The 20,190-nt window shown below is 49.9% G+C and overlaps 1 protein-coding gene across 1 annotated transcript; it reads left to right on the top strand.

Moving 5' to 3' along the window:
- The first annotated feature begins 661 nt into the window (after window positions 1-661).
- RBM5 (RNA binding motif protein 5) lies at window positions 662-15,800 on the top strand. The gene is made up of 24 exons (XM_048315282.1): window positions 662-798; window positions 902-1,346; window positions 1,549-1,704; window positions 3,667-3,736; window positions 4,222-4,295; window positions 6,606-6,689; window positions 7,108-7,168; window positions 7,327-7,392; window positions 7,540-7,700; window positions 8,763-8,860; window positions 9,350-9,437; window positions 9,663-9,740; window positions 9,831-9,903; window positions 10,423-10,508; window positions 10,827-10,905; window positions 11,165-11,256; window positions 11,798-11,962; window positions 12,434-12,580; window positions 12,659-12,730; window positions 13,477-13,656; window positions 13,859-13,933; window positions 14,349-14,446; window positions 14,533-14,662; window positions 15,178-15,800. Exons 1-24 carry the CDS (start codon window positions 782-784, stop codon window positions 15,301-15,303), a joined length of 2,721 nt encoding a protein of 906 aa, XP_048171239.1. The 5' UTR covers window positions 662-781; the 3' UTR covers window positions 15,304-15,800.
- Window positions 15,801-20,190: the final 4,390 nt, after the last annotated feature.

Raw genomic sequence — 20,190 nt, 5'->3', positions numbered from 1 at the left:
GAGTTGCCCTTTGTGCTGGCAACACAGAGAGGACAATGTTGCTGGGGCCAAAGTCTTGGTGGTTTTGTAGCTCATGGGCTTGGCCACGTGAGCCCAAGCAGTGCAGGTCGGGGTACAGCCCCACGTCCTTCCCTGGGGGCAGAAGCAATTCAGTTTTACTGAGGCAGGTGCTCCCCAAAAGGATGGCAGGCCACCACAGCTATTTAGCTATTGACAGGCTGGAGGAGCTGGGGTTGCTCAGTCTGGAGAAGATAAGACTCCATGGGAAGCTTAGAGCCCCTTCCGGTCCCTAAAGGGGCTCCAAGTCGGCGGAGAGGGACTTTGGATGAGGCACGTAGCGATAGGACAAAGGATAATGGCTTTAAACTGACACCAGTTTTAGATTGGACATAAGGAAGAAATGCCCTGTGGCGAGGCACTGGCACACGTTTCACAGAGCAGTTGCGGCTGCCCCATCCCTGGCAGTGTCCAGGGTCAAGCTGGACGGGGGTCTGAGCATCCCGGTCCCATAAGTGAGGGAGGCAGGACCGCACGTTAACAGCGGCAGCGGGCCCCCGCGCCCCCGAACTACATCTCCCGGCGTGCCCTGCGGCGCGCTGCCGCTGCGCCTGCGCCCCGCTTGGAAGCTTCCAGTCGGCGCGCGAGGTGGCCGCTGGGTAGAAGACGGGCGGTCCCCTCGGCGCCATTTTGTGGCGAGGCAGTGAGAGGGGCTGCGCGGGTGTGCTCGGCGTGTGGTGCCGGACAGTGTTGTGCCGGGTGCCTGCGGATCCTGGGCAGCGGCATGGGCTCGGACAAGCGGTGAGCGGTGGCGGGAGGGCGAGGGGAGACGGGAGGAGGCGGGCAGTGGTGGGGGTTGCGGCGGGCGCTTCACTCTCTGAGCTCGGCCCGCTGTGCCCCGCAGGGTGAGCAGGACGGAGCGGAGCGGCCGCTATGGCTCCATCGTGGAGAGGGAGGACCGCGACGAGCGGGAGTCCCGCAGCCGGCGGAGAGATGACTACAAGCGGTCCAGTGAGGAGCGCCGTGGTGACCGCTATGATGACTATCGCGACTACGATAGTCGAGACTACGACAGCCGAGACTACGACAGCCGTGATAGCCGAGACTGCCGTGACTACGACAGTCGGGACTACGATAGTCGAGACAGCCGGGTCTGCCGGGACTACGACAGTCGCGACAGCCGCGATTGCCGAGACTACGATAGCCGAGATTGCCGCGACTACGACAGCCGGGACAGCCGAGACTACGATTGCCGGGACTACGATAGTCGGGATTGTCGAGACTACGACAGTCGCGATAGCCGAGACTATGATAGAGACTACGACAGCCGCGATTACGATAGCCCCGAGGTGAGCGGGGCGGGCGAGCGGGGTCGGGGGCCGGGGCAGGCACTCCGGGCTCTGCGGGGTGGAGGGCACCGGGAGCGCTGCCCGAAGCCGTGGGGCCCAGCCCCGGGCAGCGGCCGGTGTCCGTGCCGCCGTCCGTTCGTGTGGCACTGTGGGGACGCGCTGCAGGGAATCGCGGTGGCTAATCCTGGGCGCTGGCTTCCAGAGGGAGCGGGAGCGCAGGAACAGCGACAAATCAGAGGACGGATACCATTCCGATGGGGACTACGGAGAGCACGACTACAGGAACGATATTAACGATGAAAAAGAAAGCAAGACCATCATGTTGCGTGGGCTCCCCATCACGGTTACAGAGAACGATGTGAGTAGCCGGGCAGGGCTGTGCCTGCCTTGCCCCCGGGCAGGGCTGTGCCGGAGCGGCTGCTGCCATTTTGTTGAGCGCTGCATCATGGTGGCCCGTCTCCAGCACCGTCGCGCTGCCATTTTGAGTCCTGAAAGCATTTAAACTCTCAGTGTTAAGTAACAGAGGTCAGTTCAATGTTAACCAGTCCTTTTCAAACGGAACAGCCCATGAATATTCGTTTTTTCACGCGTGTTTGGATGCTTTCCCTAAGAGTGGATTTTAAACTACCTGCTCTTTCCTGCTTTTCTGTATGGGGGGGAGGAGGCAGATTTTTTTTTGCTGCTTCTCCCCCGTTGCTGGGGGAGGGGAGGGGGACAGAGACAATGAGGTGGCACTCACCAGTTTTTCTGGTCTTTATCGAGGCCAGAACTTGTGACCGATGGGGTCACACACAGTCACCGAGCTCCTTAGCCGAGCACAGCCCTGCACAAAGCTGCTTTGTGTGGGCACAGCTGTGGGAGTCAAAATGGCTGCTGCCGAGCTGACAGAGCAAGTACTGACGAGCTTGGTACTTGCTTGTCTAATTTCTTTAATAAAAAGATGTTGAAGCGTTAAAGTTTTTTTTCTTTATGATAATTTTTTAGGGTTTTTTTCTTGCTGGGTTATTTTGGTTACCAAGCTATAAGCCCACAACTGTTACTTGAGGGGTAAAAGCTGAGCTGTCCCAGTTTGTTTTCGGTCAGACTCTGCCTCTGCCGCCGATGTGTTTATGCATTAATTGCTAGCACAGAGAATACTTTTGCACCATTTCCTACAATGGGTAGTTTTTCCTTTTTTTTTTTTTCTTTTGGTCATTTGTTACCCTCCTGATATTGAGGGTTCCTAATCACAATATATTGCTCTAATATTTTCATGAGTGTTTGAAATCAAGTATAGGTTCCTGCATACAAATGAAACAGCCCAGTCAGACATCGCTTAGAACACTTTAGAACAGTTCTTGTTTCTGAGGTGGTGATATTGTAGCTCTACAGTTGTGCAATTACTGTAACATAATTTATATGAATGTTTAATTCTGGATGCAGCATGTAGATAATGCATTTTGGAAATTACAGTTGAATTCTTAAGTTAACAGTACTTCTGGTTGTGTACACCATTTACTTTTTTTAATACATTTTTTATAAGATAAATCTACTTTCATTGCTGATATTATTCCCAGTCATCATATAAATGGACAGCTTTAGATAAATTGTGATTCTGCTGAGCAGCCCTGTTGCATGTAATGTAGTTTGAATTCTATGAAAGCTGCTGAAAAACCTTTTGTTTTCTGCTCTAGAATTAAAAAATTGGTTAGTGTTTATTTTTCCTCCATGCCCCTCTGCACAGTGACTTATGTTGCCTGTGCTGCAGCCTAAGCAGCTTTGTAACAGCTCAAGAACTGATGTCTCTTCAGCTTTTTCTTTGATGACATGTTCTTCACAAATCTACTTTATCCTGAGAAACCGATGGAGATCTGTGAGAGGATGAGATTCTTAGCATGAGGCTTAGGTATACATTCATCATGGAGCCTTGCAGTGCAGGCTTCTTGTTTTTCATTGCTAGGAGTGAAGGGTATTTAGACATGCAGGGCGAGGGATACCAGCAGAGTTCTTTTTAAAAACTTGGGGTCATGCACAGTCTTTGCCAAATACTGTCCAGATAATCTCAGAACACAAAACCATAGGGATTCAGATTCTGGATGATGCACTGTCCTGAGTGAGGATTACAGTTAGTTTAGCGTGTAGCAAAAGATTATGTGGACTTGGATGCTCATCATTCGCCTGTTGGGTTCTCAGTAAACATTTTCTTTGTCCCTGAGATAGTGTTGAAAACACTGTTTTGTGTATCTCTTGCATGGTACTGCAAGGTAGGTTACTTCTGTGACCTCTGTTATTTCCCACCAAGTTATGAAAATTTTAACTGTTGGATCAAAATCTCCTGCAGATTCGCGAGCTTATTGAGTCCTTTGAAGGTCCTCAGCCTGCAGACGTGAGGCTGATGAAAAGAAAGACAGGTGAGAGCTCTTAATCCAGTTTTTGACATCGCCTTCCTCTTCCCCAGCCCAAAAGAGTATCCAGAATTGTCCCCAAACTGCAAGCACATGCAATAAAAAAACCCAAAAAACCTGAAAGGTTTGCCATGGCTAAGGAATGTGGCTTTTTGGAAGACTTAGATAGCTGGTCAACATGTTAAAAGAAGTCTGTCTACAGGGGGTTTTGTTAACAGGTGTTGGTAAGTAATAATAGTATAAACCCATTTAATAGTATGTAGTCTGTTGCATGGTTACCCTTAAACATGGATTCAAATCGAGTGAAATGTAGCCAGTTAAGGCAGCTTGGTTCCTTGCCATGGCAAAATAACGAGCAGATCCCAGCAGTTGACGTCGCATTTGTAAAGCTGCTTTGTCATGAAGTAATGAAGCAGTTGGAGAGAGATTCGCCTGTTTTAAAGGAACTGACTAACACAAGTATCCCGTCTATATCTGAATGCTGTCTCTAGGTGTAAGCCGTGGTTTCGCCTTCGTGGAGTTTTATCACTTTCAAGATGCTACCAGCTGGATGGAAGCCAATCAGGTTGCTTCACTCACCAAGTCTAGATATTCCTGAAAATGGAACAAGTCTGTACAGTTTAACAAAGAAAAAAAAAAAAAGAAAAAATAGAGGTGGAAGGAGTGGTTTGTTCCATAACAGTGATTTAAAAGAATAAAAGCTTTGTATATATTAAAATTTGTAACATACAAGGTAAAACTAGGAGAAAAAGTTCTACTTTAGTAAAAGGTGCCATTGTTTTAAATGACTTGGTTTCCATTTAATTGGCTCACGAAGATTCGGTTAGTAGTTGTTAGAGAATCCTAGCTTATTTCCACTTAACGTTTCATTCTCTGTTGTCAGAGAAAACACCACATCTCTGTGATACATTGGTATTAACTCTGAAAGAGAAGTGTCAGTTCTTGGCACTAATCTGTTACCCTGGTTTAAGGGGGGGAACTGGCTCTTCTAGAGGAAAAAGCATGTTCATTGCAAATAAATTAGGCAGAGAGTGAGTTCTCACATCTGTTAGGCTCTGTATTTTGGCTTTTTTGTTACTATGCCTTGATAAGGAGCCAAAATGCAGTAAGAATCCTCTGGTTTGTTTTCCCATGAGATTTTCCTGTAGCACTGCAAACAATTTCACTTGCTTTCACTACTTTTTTGAGTATTCATAACCTATTTTAACAACAGAACTTAAAAATACTCTCAAAGTGAGCAAATGCATCAAATCACTGACTTTTCTTGCACCTGAATATTTGATGCAGTGGTCCCATGACAGCATAATTGCTGTTTTTCTGCTCTCTTCATGTTACAATAAAGAAATGGCACTGTAAATAGGATTCATGGCAGTTCCAGCAGATGAAATTTGTCATACACCTTGTGCTGGAATAGTGTTTGGTATGTCCCACGCTCTGGGTGATTTCCCCAGCCAGAGAGCAGCTTTCAAATTCTGTTTTCCTGACATGCTGCTCAGTTAGGGCAGGTGGCTGCAGGGGAAAGACTAATATCAAGAAACGAATGCTGAGCATATTTTCAGAAATTGATTGTTTTAATATATACAAAGCTGTATTGATGCATATTATTGAAGTATATTCAAATTCACTCCATTAACCAGCCACCTTAGTAGTAGGGAAAACATAGCCTGTCCCCAGCAGCCGGGTTGCTGACTGTTAGATGACAGAATGATGTATTGCAGCTATGCCAGCAGCCTTGTTTCTATGTGTGCACATCCAGTGAGTGCTGGGCCCTCCAACCCTCCCTCCTGCCGGTAGGAGCAATGGCTTTGCCCTATTTAGTTGTGCAGAATGTGAGAGCCTTGTTCATGCTACGTGCTAGATCTGTGTCAGACCCTGTTACCGGAAAAGCCACTGGTCCTGACACTGTGGTACCTCTGCAGAAAGCCAACCTGCCATAAAAATGGTTCTGCCATTGCAGTGTCTGGGGTGTGGCCTCTAATACGCACTTCCTCAGATGTGCTTCCACCTGTTTGACCAAAATATGTTGATAGCCATATTTTGAAAGGTCATTCTGCATACCCACGCTTGGCAAAGCGTGAGGCTAAGAGTCAAGGCTTCTTAATAGCTGTAAATTCCTAACTCCTCTGAAGTCAGAGGACGTGCTGAAAGCATTATGAACTTTTCCTACCCCTGGAGAAGCTTCACGTGCAGTCTAGTTACTCATTTTGGAGAGCTCCTGCCTGAATGAAGAACACAAACCTCTTGTGCAGGCTTCCAATTGAACTGATGCAATAGTCAAATGAAACCACTCTTGAGTTACGTTTCCGTTGATGGCACTTGTAATCCAGCCTTCAAGAAGTCTAAGCAGGGTCCCTTTGGGAGGAATTACTGTATTTTCAAGGGGACACTTCTGAAGTGTGCTTGGAAAAGTAAATTCAAATGCGGTTAAAAAGTGTGGGGTGTTTGGAGTAGGGGATGAAGTGAAGCAGTCACCTAAGGACATGTTTAAAAAGTTGCTCAGTGCTATACCAGAAGTGAATAGAAATGTGGGGGCAAAGAGACTCCTAAAAATGTGTTAATCTGAACGCAGCAGATTAGGACTCTGTCTCCTTCGAGACACTTTCTGGTTCCATGTCAGCGTTTAGTGTTTGCCAGCTTTTTCAACACTCCCTGATTCCGTTTATCTTTGCTCCACATCCCATTCTCTTACTGCCCTCGTCCTCCTCTCTGCAGGATTGGATGGGCAGGGTGTAGGTGGCGGTGGTTGTCCTCCACATCCTCCCCATATGTTGTCCATTTAATTCAGGAGCACTGATTCCTCCGAAGGGTGCTCTGCCATGGGAAAATGGACATGTGTGTCTTGATACAGGAATAATTGAAACCATTTTTTTTGCAGAAAAAGCTGGTGATTCAGGGGAAGCAGATTGCAATGCACTACAGCAACCCAAGGCCTAAATTTGAGGACTGGCTCTGCAACAAGGTACAACACGTGTTTTTATGGGAGAGTTTGTCTTGGCTCTAGAGCTCTCCACTTGCTCAGTCGTTGAAAGAAAGTGACACCTGAATCAAACCTGCTCTTGTTCCTCATAAAGTTAAATTATTCTCCAGCATGTGCTCCCTTTTAGCATTGTGCTTCTTGTAGTAGTCACTGTGCCTGGGATTGTAAGCTTAAGACCACACAGTTAACTAACTTGGGATGACTAGGGAGAAAGTAGCTGGGATGTTCTGAAAAGCAGCTGTGGTGCAAATAAGGGTGGCTTTCAATGTTCTGGATTATTCTGGTGGGTTTGGCTTTGTTGTGTTACTTTGTGTGAATGTCTGGGGTTTTTTTGTATACAGCAAATGCAGCGTTATTAAAATTATCCAAGTTCTTACCAGGCTTCTTTTGTTTGTCACAGTGCTGCCTTTACAACTTCAGAAGGAGGCTAAAATGCTTCCGCTGTGGAGCGGACAAATTCGGTACGTTACCATGATCTCTCTTACGTTTGGTTTTGTGGGAAGCTTTCTGGTCTATGTAGGCAGCAGAGTTCTGTATAGGTTCTAGACTGACTTACGAAATACTGAGCTTTAAGTGAACGAGCCATGTCCTGACTGAAATACTTTCTCTTCTTACAAAGATTCAGAACAGGAGGTACCACCTGGAGCAGCAGAAGCCGTTCAGTCTGTGGATTATTACTGTGATAGTAAGTGATCTTTGACTTATTCTAGAATGTGAAATGTAAACATGGGTACTAAAAATCCTTCCCGTACCTCAGCCTCCCAGCTGAAGGACTTGAAACACTCTGCAAAGCCATGGTGTGCACTGCTAATGTCGTACTTTTTCTCCTCAGCCATCATTCTCCGAAACATTGCTCCTCACACAGTAGTGGAATCCATCATGACTGCCTTGTCTCCGTATGCATCTCTGGCAGTCAATAATATTCGTCTTATCAAAGACAAGCAGACTCAGCAGAACAGAGGCTTTGCATTTGTGCAGCTGTCTTCTGCCATGGTGAGGACCTTACTGGTGTTCTGGAGAGAAACAGCTGGTTAACCTCCTTCTCTCACTGCAGCACTTAGAGCCCTGAGCTGTCTGAAGGACTGGCCCCCTTCAAGGAATGTTGGTGTGGATACAGTGTGTTAAAGCTGATGATAGGTAGCTGCAGTTTGAAAGAACGTGGTGGGATGTTGGAAGCACATTGAAAAGCTATTTTTGTAGCAGAGTGCTGTTCTGGATTGCAGCTTAGCTTTGTGCTTGGATTGCAAAAATAATGGTGTGGGGTTGTACTTTGTTGACAGATTGTAAGATCTGGGGCATACGGTGTGGGAGCAGGTGCATGGAATTAGGCTTCTTCCACCTTGAAAAGAGAGGAGGAGGCAGATGTTGCTCTTCTCAGCAGCATCCAGTGGGAGGGTGCAGGGACAAGAGAAAAATATTCTCAAGGATACATAAGGATGGGACAATAGGCAACAGCCATAAATTGAAATACAGGAGATGGTAGTGAGGTACAATAAAAGCCTCCTAAGGTTCAGGGAGGTCTTATGCTGGCATGGGGTCCCTGAAGGGCAGTGAATTTCTGTTCCTGGAGGTAGATGTGACACTGAGGGATGTGGTGTAGTGGTGGACTTGGCAATGCTGGGTTAACAGTTGGACTCGATGGTTTTCAAGATCCTTTCCAGCCTAAATGGTTCCATGAGTCTGTACACCAGACTCGAGCAGCAGTGTGATTTGTTTGGACCTGCTTTAGTCAGCAGAAAGCAGGTGGTTAGATTAACCCAGGTGCGTGATCTCAGTTTTTGCTGATATCCTGTTTGGAGTAATTTGGATCTTGATAAAGCTAAGATTTTTGGAACATATTTAATATGTAGTGACCCAGGGAAATGCTCAGTATTTTCACATGGGCTGTTATAGGTCTCACTGTACTCTTCTGCATGCGTGTAATATGAGGAGATGGAGGTGTTTTTACATCTCTAGCTCTTTTCAGTGGCTGTACATGAAAAGGTGGAATTTGGGGAACTTCTGAATCCCCCTCAGTAAACTGCCTTTCATAATAATGAGTATTTTTTGTTGTAGGATGCTTCTCAACTGCTACAGATTTTACAAAGTCTTCAGCCACCGTTAAAAATTGATGGCAAAACAATTGGTGTTGACTTTGCAAAGAGTGCCAGAAAGTGAGTTGTGATAGCAGTCAATTGCACTTTTGGTTTTTGCTTTTTTTTTATTTACACACCCACCCCTTCCCTTTATATTGGATGGTTTCTTCGTGTCACCCAGACTTGTACTAAGCTGATTCTAACTCCAAAGTTTTGCTTCCCTTAAGTCACTCATGTTGCATGCATCCTGCTCCTCACTGTGTATGAGAAGAGTGAAAGCAGTGTTCCCCACACCCCTGTTTCCAGTCCTCTGAAGATAACACCGTAACTGCTTGTGTGCACAGCACATTTGTTTCCTTGGAGACCTCCTGACTTGTTACTGGCTCTTCAACAATGAACCTGAAGTTCCTTTACTTGCCAAGCAGTGTTTTGGCTCGTTCATTACATCACAAATGTTCTGTAACTGCCAAGAAATCCATGTGTGAGGGGCAGACTCCACCTCCTTGCATGGGAGACACTTGAGAAAAAAGCAGTACTTACTCAGGTGCCTGATTTTTGTGATTGCAGAGACCTGCTTCTTCCAGATGGTAACAGAGTCAGCGCCTTCTCTGTGGCAAGCACAGCCATTGCTGCAGCTCAGTGGTCATCCACTCAGGTATGATTTGGAGACTGTTCCTCATAGTCTTGCTTTCCTGAAAATTAAAATGCAGCCCGTGTAATTGCCCTGCTGGCCCCTTGCTTGATTGAACTGTTTAATCGTAGATCCAGCTATGACACGTCCACTCCACAATCAGTTTGGAGCCTAGGCAGTGGGATGCATGAAATTCTTTAATAAGGTAGTTGAGCTCTCCCTGACAAAAATTACCCTCTTGAATTTCAGCCACAGACTGGAGAGGGCAGCACCCTTGACTACAGCTACCTCCAGTCAGGACAGGATGGATACTCACAGTATGCTCAGGTTAGTAGGAGAGATCGTGCTCTAACCAGTTGTCATAAATTTGGGTATGCAAATTATTCACCTTGTGTTGTCGTTCATTTCCCTTTGCAGTATTCCCAGGATTATCAACAGTACTACCAAAATCAAGGAGGAGTGTTGGACACAGACACAGCTACCATATCAGGTAGTGCTTCCTGCATCTGAGAAGCAGTTGTTTGTAATGATAATTTTGCAGTAGTGATAGTATTTTGCCTCAGCCTTTTATGTTATTTTGCTGTGTAAAAGAAGACTTGGTTCATTTTGCTCTCAGGATGTCTGAATTAGTAGAGAACTGTAACACATTTGTTGAAGTGGAACCTCTTGTGCAAGATTAGAGAGAAGCCTCAGTTTCAGACTATTGACAAAGGCCTTGAACTTATGAGAGCTGTGTAAGCAGCTCTAGCAAATGTTCAGCACTAACAGCTGTAGAGGCCAGGAATTGCTGATTTTGGGAGCAGAATATTGCCTCCTGAAAAGGAAACTACTCCTTGTCTGGGTAGAAGATACCCACTGTGTATATATCTCCTGTTGAACGTTTATTGCCTTGTTTGACTGCTGGAGCTGGAACTAGTAGCTGAAACTATAAACAAAGTAATTTTAGCTCTAGGATGCAGAACTGTTTTACAAATTAGTTGGCTTATGCATTGCTGCTCTCTTTTGGCAGGAGCTCCGGTCACTACCACCACAGCAGCAGTTGTGTCCCAGAGTCCTCAGCTGTATAATCAGCAGACAAACTCACCTGACTCTCCGGTAATTACAGCGCTGATGAGCCCTTGCTTTCAAAGCCTGGGATATGTGGCTTAGTTGTAGCCTTTGCTTTTTAAAGTGGGTGGTACGGCAAAGCTTCTGAGTGTCCATGGGTTAGTCACAGTGCTTGTGCTCATAAGTCACCTGCCGTTTCTTCTCTCTGCTGGTTTTGTTCCTTGCTAAAGGTGAGTGCCAAGCGTGCTGGTGAGGAGGAGTTAGCTGTCGTACGCGTGGGGTGCGCTGCTCACGCCTTGGCTCGCTGTCCTTGTTTTCTTGGTGACAGATTTTCTAATTGAGGTTTGTGGTTTGGGTTTTTTTCAGACACAATCAGCACCACCTACCACTAGCACTCAGGCACAGGCGGCTCCTCCGACTGGCGTGGTGCCTGGAACCAAGTACGGTAAGTGCTCGGGAGCTGCTCTTGGGGACAGGTTTCTGTCACTGTAGCAAGAGAGACTCGGCTTTGGCCAAGTGCTCCATGACCGTGTCATGGTGAAGCTGCTCCTGGAGAGTGTTGGCTGCACGGGCGATTAAGAGCCCTTTACAGACGTGTCTGCCGTCGTGGCTGCTATAATCTCCGAATTTTACCTGAAATGTAGAAAGATACCTGTCTGAATTCGTCTGGAACGACCATGTCCCACACTTTAATTTTTTTACAGCTGTCCCTGATACTTCCACCTACCAATATGATGAATCTTCAGGATATTATTATGATCCTATAACAGGGCTCTACTATGATCCTAATTCCCAGGTAAACACAAGTTCTTCCCACATGTCTTAACTGTTAAGGTCCATTAGTTCCTTATCTCTCATCATACGAGTGACATTTGAAGTGCACGACATACCAAATGTTGCAGATAACTCAGCGCTGTGTGTAGGGCTGGGACTTGATTTCCCTCTGGTATAGCCCTGCATTTTTCTCTCCTTTTCCTTAATTTTCCTCCACGTTTGGCCCATATAGGATTAGCACTTGTCACAGCCACTGTAACTGAGCTATTTCGTTGCGGAGTGCCCAGCAAAGTGCACCCAGCTCTGGGCTCTGGTGGGTCGTCTCTTGGGAGAAGCAAAAGATGCTCCATAGTGCTGTTGGGCAGAACTGCCTGTGTGTGGGGACAGAGGCTTCAGCCACTTTCTGCCTTTTGACTCCTCTGTGGAGTCTGCAAAACTTGTTTGGACTCTACAAAACGCCTTCCCGTGTGGTGCAGTAGTGTGAATCAGCTTGCTTGGGTTCTCCCGTGGACACTGAGCTCCTGTGAGGTGTTTAACTGTCTGCCTATCCTTCCCTCTGGCAGTATTACTACAATGCCTTAACCCAGCAGTACCTGTACTGGGATGGCGAAAAGGAGACCTACATGCCTGCAGCAGAAGGCGTCACGTACCAACAGACGGCTACCACAACCACCACCAAAGAAGTGAAAGAGAAGAAAGAGAAGCCTAAAAGTAAAACAGCCCAACAGGTAACAGAATGGGATCATAACTGGGATAAAGTCTTCTCTGTGGAATGGGATAGTATTTCTCCTTTTTCATGACAAAGGAAATCCTAGGTTATTCAGTGGGGGTGCATGCGTTCAGTTTGCAGGCATTGTGGGGGGCTGAGGAGAGGTGGAGTTGGCAAGGCTGCAGTGCAGAAATAAGCTCTGCATAGGAGGAGTGCTTATGGAATCCTGCCAGGATCAGTGGGAGTATAACTGAGCCGTCACTTAGAGGATTAGCTTGATAAGAAGGGTTTGTACAGTAAAAGCAGCAAGCTGCGTTATCTTTGAACACCATATACAGGGAAACAGCTGCACTACATCCAGTGTCCCGTGGTTTAAAAATAAAAGGTAGTGGGTTGACTTGTTCTGAAGCTGCATGTGAGATTGAGTACATGTCATAAGAGATTGATAGCTTTGAGAGGAGCTGTGTGAGCAAACCACTCTGCATTTCAGATTGCTAAAGACATGGAGCGCTGGGCAAAGAGTTTGAACAAGCAGAAAGAGAACTTCAAGAATAGCTTCCAGCCACTGAGTACCAGGGAGGAGGAGCGGAAGGAGTCAGCAGCTGCAGATGCAGGCTTTGCCCTCTTTGAGAAAAAGGTGAAGGTGCTGGCAGTGGTGTGAGGTGGGGGGTCGTGTGACAGAGCTCCCTGCTCACGGCATTCTTGTCTCATCCAGGGAGCTCTGTCTGAGCGACAGCAGATCCTGCCAGAGGTGTTGAAAAACGGGGATGATGAAAATCCACTAAAGGTGAGTATGGTAGAGGAGCTCCAGCCAATACTTGCTTTCCAACTTGGATTCCCATGGTATTACCTGTAAAAAGTGGTGCTGGTGGTTGCAGTGGTGTGGTACAAGTGCAGTAGGCTGGGTGACTCAGATACACAGAGGACAGCTGTGATTCTTTCTAGCCTCAAGCTCAGTTTGGGTTTTGAGGTTTCTACATAGGCTGTACTTAAAAGTACTGTTTGGCTAGTGGGAGCTGTCTTGCAGCCACTGTGGTATGTATTTCTTTTGAGTTGCAGTGCTGTTGAAGTGTGGGCCCAGTACTTAATAGAACAAGGACCCTTGCAACAGAGGTGGCAGAGAAGGCTGAAATACTGAACTCCTTTGTTTTAGTCTTCACTGCCAAGGCCAGCCGTTAGGAATCCCTGACCCTGGGGAACATGAGTAAAAGAAGTGGTACTGTGAGGGTGACTGAGCACTGGAAAGGTTTCCTAGAGAGGCTGTGGAGTCTCCTTCCCTGGAGATACTCAGAGGTCATCATGACACAGTCCTGAGCAGTATGTGCTAGTGGGGGACCCTGTTTAAGCAGGGAGATTGGACTGGATGACCTGCTGTGGTCCCATCCACCCTCAAGTATTCTGTGATTTCATCCTTAGTAGTGGGAGCATGCTGTTCCTCCTGTGACACACATCTGCAGCCTGTGTTCCCTCTTTGTGCTGTCTGAACTGTGGTGGCACTGTTGCAGTCCCCTTCATGCTGTCTTGCCTTTTCAGCGCGGCCTTGTGGCTGCCTACAGTGGTGACAGCGATAACGATGAGGACTTACTGGAAAGAATGGAGAATGAGGAGGAGAAGCTGACTGACTGGAAGAAGATGGCTTGTCTGCTGTGTAGAAGGCAGTTCCCAAACAAAGATGCTCTTATTCGACACCAACAGCTGTCTGACTTGCACAAGGTAGTTACACTGTGTGGTGAGGAAAATACTTGGTTGTCATAATTCAATGCGTAAAGCAAAGCCACGAGGCATGTTGCTGTATGGAAAACTATTTCTCTTAAAGTGAAAATCTGCAAGTGAATTGTTGCTCTCCCAAAAGTCAGCTACTTAAGAAGAGCTGTTGTGCATTTCATGTTAAAGGGAATCTCTCTCCTTGTTTCAGCAAAACATGGATATCTATAGGAGATCAAAGCTTTCTGAGCAGGAACTTGAAGCCTTGGAGCTGCGTGAGAGAGAGGTCAGTGTTGAGATTGAGCAGATGAGTAGCTAATGGAAAACCTGCACAGGTGATCTGTTGAGCTCTCCTTATCCCGACGCACGTCACTTGAGATAATCCTTGTAAGCCAACCGCTTTTCCAGTCAAGGTTCAGAGCTGCCGTGTTACATGGAGGGAAGTGTCCCATATCCCACAGCTATGGCTTAACAGGGAAGGCTCATTCCATCTTTAGCTCAGGGCTGCCACTAGAAACCTGCGAGTCTCTTCCTGCCCCAGTGCTGGTTCAGATGATGCTCCAGGGACTTGGGTCTGCGGCTCTGCTCTTGGTGGTGTTAGTATTAGTAGGCTGCAGTCTACAGCGTTTATCTGACTCCCATAGCTCAAAGATGAACAAAAGTGTCTTGAAACCCATGCTAACTGTAGTTGCTTTGTGCAGATGAAATACAGAGACAGAGCAGCTGAGAGGCGGGAAAAGTACGGCATCCCTGAGCCCCCGGAGCCCAAGCGCAAGAAGGTCTACGATGCAGGCACAGTGTACGTATCCGAAAGCTCCTCAGCAGCTGCCTCGATGCACCGTGAGCAGTGTGGGTAACTTGTTAACTCAACTCTTCTTCCCACAGCAATTACGAGCAGCCCACCAAAGATGGCCTTGACAACAGTAATATAGGGAACAAGATGCTGCAGGCCATGGGCTGGAGGGAAGGTTCAGGCTTGGGAAGAAAATGCCAGGGCATCACAGCACCCATTGAGGTAAGTGAAGAGGAGTTGTCTCCTTGAGGAGATTTGGTGCCTTTGTTTTTTTTGTTTTTAACCACAAGCACTTGCTGCTGAAGAGCTCTGAAGGAATAAACTGCCAGCCACAGCAAAGCTGCCTCTGTTTATGTTGGCTCCTGCTCATGTTTGTCCCATCGGATGCTGAAGCAGAGGCAGGGCCATGCCTTCCTCCCTTTGGTACTTGACTGCTGAGGTGCTGTGGCCCCAGTCCCTTAGGGGTGGCTGCCCTCCCTCCAGTCACTGCGTTTCCTGGCTTTGCCTGTGCTCCAGGTTGTGCTGTGCAGTCAAAGTGGGGTCAGAGTAGAGTGAAGCCAGTGAGGGTGTGGTGTTAGGTATACTCCAGCCTCTTGCTGTCTGTGGTGGTATTTATGGCTGTAGGGATCCCCAGGGAAGCTTGGGAAACTGGCTGGATTGATGGGATTTCTGATTGTGCCATCATGGTGGTCTGGCCACTCGCTGCAGAGCTGAAGTGTGTCTCTCTTCCCTTGCAGGCCCAAGTACGAATGAGAGGAGCTGGCTTGGGAGCCAAGGGCAGCTCCTACGGTGTCTCCACAGCAGATTCGTACAAAGATGCGGTGCGGAAAGCCATGTTCGCTCGCTTCACAGAGATGGAGTAACTCCTCTGGCCTGCAAAGCACTTCGTTGTTAGCAAGAACTGACTGTTAAACTCGGTAGCCTTGGTGACCTGGCTGTATCCTGGTTTTGGTTTAGAGTTGACCATTTCATTCCCTTGGACGTTGTTCCCTGCTCAGCATGTAACAAACACTTCCATGAGCAGATTGTTTGAACCGACCCAACTTCATGCTGGAGAGCTCCTGGTTTCGACCAAAGGGGGATGGCTGATCTTTGTATGGTCGTGTATATAGTGTAATGTATTCTGTGTTTTAGCCTGTTGTCCAGGTGCTGCTCCTGCCCTCTGGAGCAGCAGCAGGACCTGTTGGCTGTGCTTTCAAACTGTCTCTGCTCTCCTTTTGTTGTATTGTCTGTCTGGGTTTTTTTGAGAATTTTCCTGTACATTTTGTATGATACATCTTTGTATAGACTTTTTGAAGACTTTGATTCTAGTTGCCAATTTGGCTCATTTCCAAATGAAATACATCCAAAAATTACCCTATTTCTGTTTCTCGGTGGGTGAATGAAGAATTAAGTTGCCAGTGCTACTTGTCCTTGCTGTCATTCTGCTTCTTCCTTGATGAGACTTCATCCTGGAGTCTCTGTTCTGTGCAGCTCTTCACTCGCCTCCCTCCTTTCATCCCTGTGCTGTGCGTTGTTCTCAGCATCTTTCTCACAGCTCCAGTGTGGACGGTGGCTGGTGGAGCATCAGATCTCTCTGTAGCCCTTCTTGCTGTAGGAGCAGGAGAGTCTGTGCTTGCCCAGGCCCCCCTGGGTGTTAGGTGCTGGTCCTGTGGTGGGCAGGGGGCTGGCAGGGAGTGGGGTGACGTGTGGCACCTCTGGGAAGGTCTGTGTGCTCCACCTTGGCTTCTGGCACACCTCGATGCTGTGGGGGGCTGTGGCCAGCTGGGTGAGGGGAGGACAGGGTTCACCAGAGGTGTCTGCAGCTGTCCTGTTGGCTGCCTTTCTGTTCCTCTGCCTGTGCTGTGCCTTGTTCACATTCCTCTTCCCAAGAGCCAAGATGAGCAGAGTGGGTCTCAGCCCTGAGCTCTGCCTTTGCTGATGCTGTTGGCTGTGGGTCTTGCTCAGCTTCCACACAAAGCTGAGCCAGCAGTGGGCTTTCCTACTGTCCAGGTGGGCATAGGAAGGGGTAGAATGAAGCAGGGCAGCTTCACTACTCGTGCTTGGGGCAGAGTCCTTCTGGGGGTCAAGGCCAGCACCCTGTGGCTGCTTTTTGGAGTGGGTGGATCCTGCTTTGCAGGCTGCTGCAGCTGTACTTGTGTCCCTATTGCACGGTCAGGCCCCTGCCTGATTTTTTTAGGGGTGCCTGGCTTGGGGTTAGCTTGGGAATCCCCCCCGCCTCTGCCTCAGGACCGGGACTGCAGGGCTTGGGGTCCCTGCTGGAGTCCCCGGGCCGTTCCACCAGGTGGCAGGCGTGGCCCGGCTGTGACAGCTTGTGGAATATTTCATCTATGCAGGACTGCCGAGCGTCGCCGGGGCCCCAGGGCTTCATCCTAGCGTGTGACATTCCCTCTTCGGCTCCACAGAGGAAGCCGAGTGGCTTGAAACAACCTAGAAGTGCTAGCTCCCTGCCGCAGCTTCCCCCGAGGGTGATGGCAGAGAAGGCAGGCCTGGTGCACTGCGACAGTGCCCCGTGTGCCTGCGGCAGCCTCCCCCCACTCCCCTCCCGTGTGTCCCGGCTGGCGACATAGCGAAGTGCTTTGCTGCTCTGGGCTGTAAATGGGGGGTCTGTTTCCCAGCAGGTGGGTTCGAGGGATCGATAAAGTGCATTTGTGTAGCTCAGCTTCTTCCCAGCCCAATCGATCCCTGTCCCAGTGCATCCTCCTGATGAGGGGTGATGCTGCGGGCACGGGGGGAGGGCCTGCAGTGGGCACAGCACGGTGGTCTGTCAGGTTCGCTCCCTCCTTGCTGCAGCAAAATGCTGCCCCAGTGCCAAGAGCTGAGCCAGCCCCAGCTGGTACCTCCTGCAGAGCAGTTGCAGTGGGGAGCCAGCAGCATTCCATGGGGGCACAGGGAGCTGCTTGTGGGGATAACTGCTGGAATGGGGCGCCCAAAGCAGGGTCCTGTGCTGGGGCAAGGCTTTAATGGGGTCCTGGGCTTGCAGCCACCCCCTTTTGGTTAGATGGGTTAAAGCCCCCCTTCCTGGGTTAAGGCACTGCTGCTGGGTGCCCAGGGAACAGGAGAAGCTGGGGGGGTTGCATGCAGCTCCACCACTTCCAGGCATGCCCCTGAACCCCATGCCAAGCGCTGGAGCGGGGCATGGAGGCACCGCTGCCTGCCAGCACCCGCGCCTCCAATTTAGGCAGCACAGCGCGGCTGTTCGTGACTGAATGCACCATGGCCCACAGCCTTCAGAGGGACGTGGTGTCCCTGCTTCCCCGGGGACCGACCTCTGTGGGGGCGGGAGGAGAAGCCGTGGGATGGGGCCAGCCCCAGAAGTGTGCAGTGACGAGGCAGGATCCCCCTCGGAGCAAGGGGGGGAGCTGCCTTGGGCATGGCTTGCAGGGCTGCCAGTGCGCCAATCCCTTTGCAGCTGATCCTGAGCCTGATGCAAGGTGCCCCAAAAAGGTGCCAGGCTGCAGTCAAAGTGCTGGAGGGCTGAAGCTGGTCCCACCAGGAATGCAGAAGGACACAGAATCCTGGAGACAGGCTTGTGTAGCTGGGCAGTGCAGGAGGCGGTGCAGAGCAGTCTCTGGATGGGCAGAGCTTCGCTGCACTCCTATGCTTTTGTTTCCCTATCGCTGAACAGCCACAAGGTTTCTCTGTGGCTGACAATGGAAAAGTAAAGACACTAACCCCCAGAGCACGTGGAGACCCCAGGCTAGGGGTAAAGGGGGGATCCCCAGAGGGACCCTGTGCCCTTTGCCATGGGCAATAGGTACATGAGAGCAGGACTTCAGCCAGGGGCTCCTTCTAGGCACAGGGCAACTGCAGGATGACTTCTAGGGCCTTGGCTCCTACAGGGTTGCAGCTCCCTCCAGCACCTACAATATGCAGCCCCTGTTGCTGTAGTTTTAAAGTTTGGGATTTTTCTGGCTGGCTTTCAGCATTATTAATATTAAAACTCCCAAGCCTGCTATGCCCTGGCTTTGGAGAATTGTGAGCTCCTGCTTGCTAATTTGAGGCGAGGAAACCAGCCAAATCATCAGTGTGAACAGCTTTCCTCCTGAGTATTCCTTAATTGCTGGAGTTACCAACCCATGACAGAGCTCGGCATTCTGCATGGCCAGCCCCAGGCCTGCCTTGCTCTCTTGCACGGTCACTGAAATGCCGCTGGCAGGTAGGAACACATCCTTGTGCCACTGGTTGGGGCTGCCAGAGGCCCCAGGACTCTGTGTGGATTGGGTTGGCCTTCCTGCATTCCCCCTGCCAAAAAGCCTCCCAAGCCCAGCAGGACAGGCGTGGAGAGAACTGTGACTTGGGACCACCTTGGCTGTGCACATGCTGAGTGCTGGCCAAAGCCAGGCACCCACAGCTCCACAGCGTTTGGATCCTGATGCCAAAAGGGGATCTGAAGTGGGAGGTGGTGTTTGCTGCCATGGGAGAGCCTGGGGCGGGGGGCACAGGCAACGTGTGTGAGGTTATGCACCTGTGTGTGCTCATGCTCCCTCCTGTGCCATTCCCCACTGCCACTGGGGATTTAACAAGGCTGCTTCCCCTTCTCTTCCCCACCATCTTGGTCCATCCTCTCCTGATCCACTAAATCTGTCCTAACTGGAATTGCCCTGGAACAGCTGTCCTTATTTTACCCAACTGCCCCACAGCCACGTGGCTCTGGCTTCAGCCGTGGGGCTGTGGTGGGAGAATGGGCAGGGCACGGGTGCAGCATCCTGCCAGCATACCATGGGTACCGCTGTGGCACCCTGGCAGCGTGGCTGTTTGGGATGCTCAAAGAGCAGGAAGAGGACAGCTGAGGGGACGGGTGTTGGCACCTTGCTCCAGGCGCTCAGTTATACCAGCACCCTCTCCTGCCCCTTGGCATGGAACCCCTGTGGCCCTGGACCAGTGGCCATGTCATCCTGGACATCCTTCCTCCCCAGCCCCACAGTACCAGGGTGGGTGAGGAAGGGGAGGTGTGTCCCTTACGCCGTGGCTGCTCTACTTAGATGCTGCTTTGACTGAGAGCCCGGTTCTGGCTTGGGAACTGCATGGGCCAGGTTTCTCTGCTGGGGCAGAAAAAAAAGATGGTTTTAATTGACTCGCCATCTGCAGCAACGTGGACACAATTTGCAGCCCTGGAGGATGGAGTGGAGGGGGGCTCTGTTGTTGTTGGAAGAAAACAAAAACAGATGGGGGCTGGGATCCTGGGGCCTGGGACCTGTGGCTACATCCAGCATGCTCACACTCTCCTGGGCCCTTGGGCATCTTCCAACGCCAGGCTCTCCCAGGGGAGATGCTCCAGCCTTGCAGAAATGCTGGAACAGGCAGATTTGGAGGGTAAAGAAACGGTTTTCCCAGCAGAGACTCTTCCCTGCCTCCGGCAGTGAGCCGTCGATCACCAGCCAGGCAGCCCCGCGCTGGGCTGGAGGCTGCGCAGAGCCCGGGGCAGTGGAGCCAAGCCCGGGGGGGAGAGGACCGAGGGGGTTGGGCGGTGGGACCGAGGGGCTGGGGGCAGGCCAGTGTCAGCCTTGCTGCAGGCAGGGCCCTGGGGTTCCAGGGAGTGAGCCAGAGCCTGGCGATGGGGAAAACCTGAGCCCCCGTGGGGCATCCACAGGCCCCTGGCCCCACAGAACCCGGCGGGGTGAGCAGCTCAAGCCCTTTGCCTGGTATGGGAGTGGGGCAGGGGAACAGCTCACCATCTCCGCCGGGAGGGACTTGGATAGGAGACGATTTCATGTCAAAAACGTTTTCACAGGAATTTGTCACCACCT

This window comes from Corvus hawaiiensis, chromosome 11 (genome assembly GCF_020740725.1).
Source record: "Corvus hawaiiensis isolate bCorHaw1 chromosome 11, bCorHaw1.pri.cur, whole genome shotgun sequence".
NCBI classification, from domain to species: Eukaryota; Metazoa; Chordata; class Aves; order Passeriformes; family Corvidae; genus Corvus; species Corvus hawaiiensis.
This window is presented reverse-complemented; position numbering and strand designations above follow the sequence as displayed.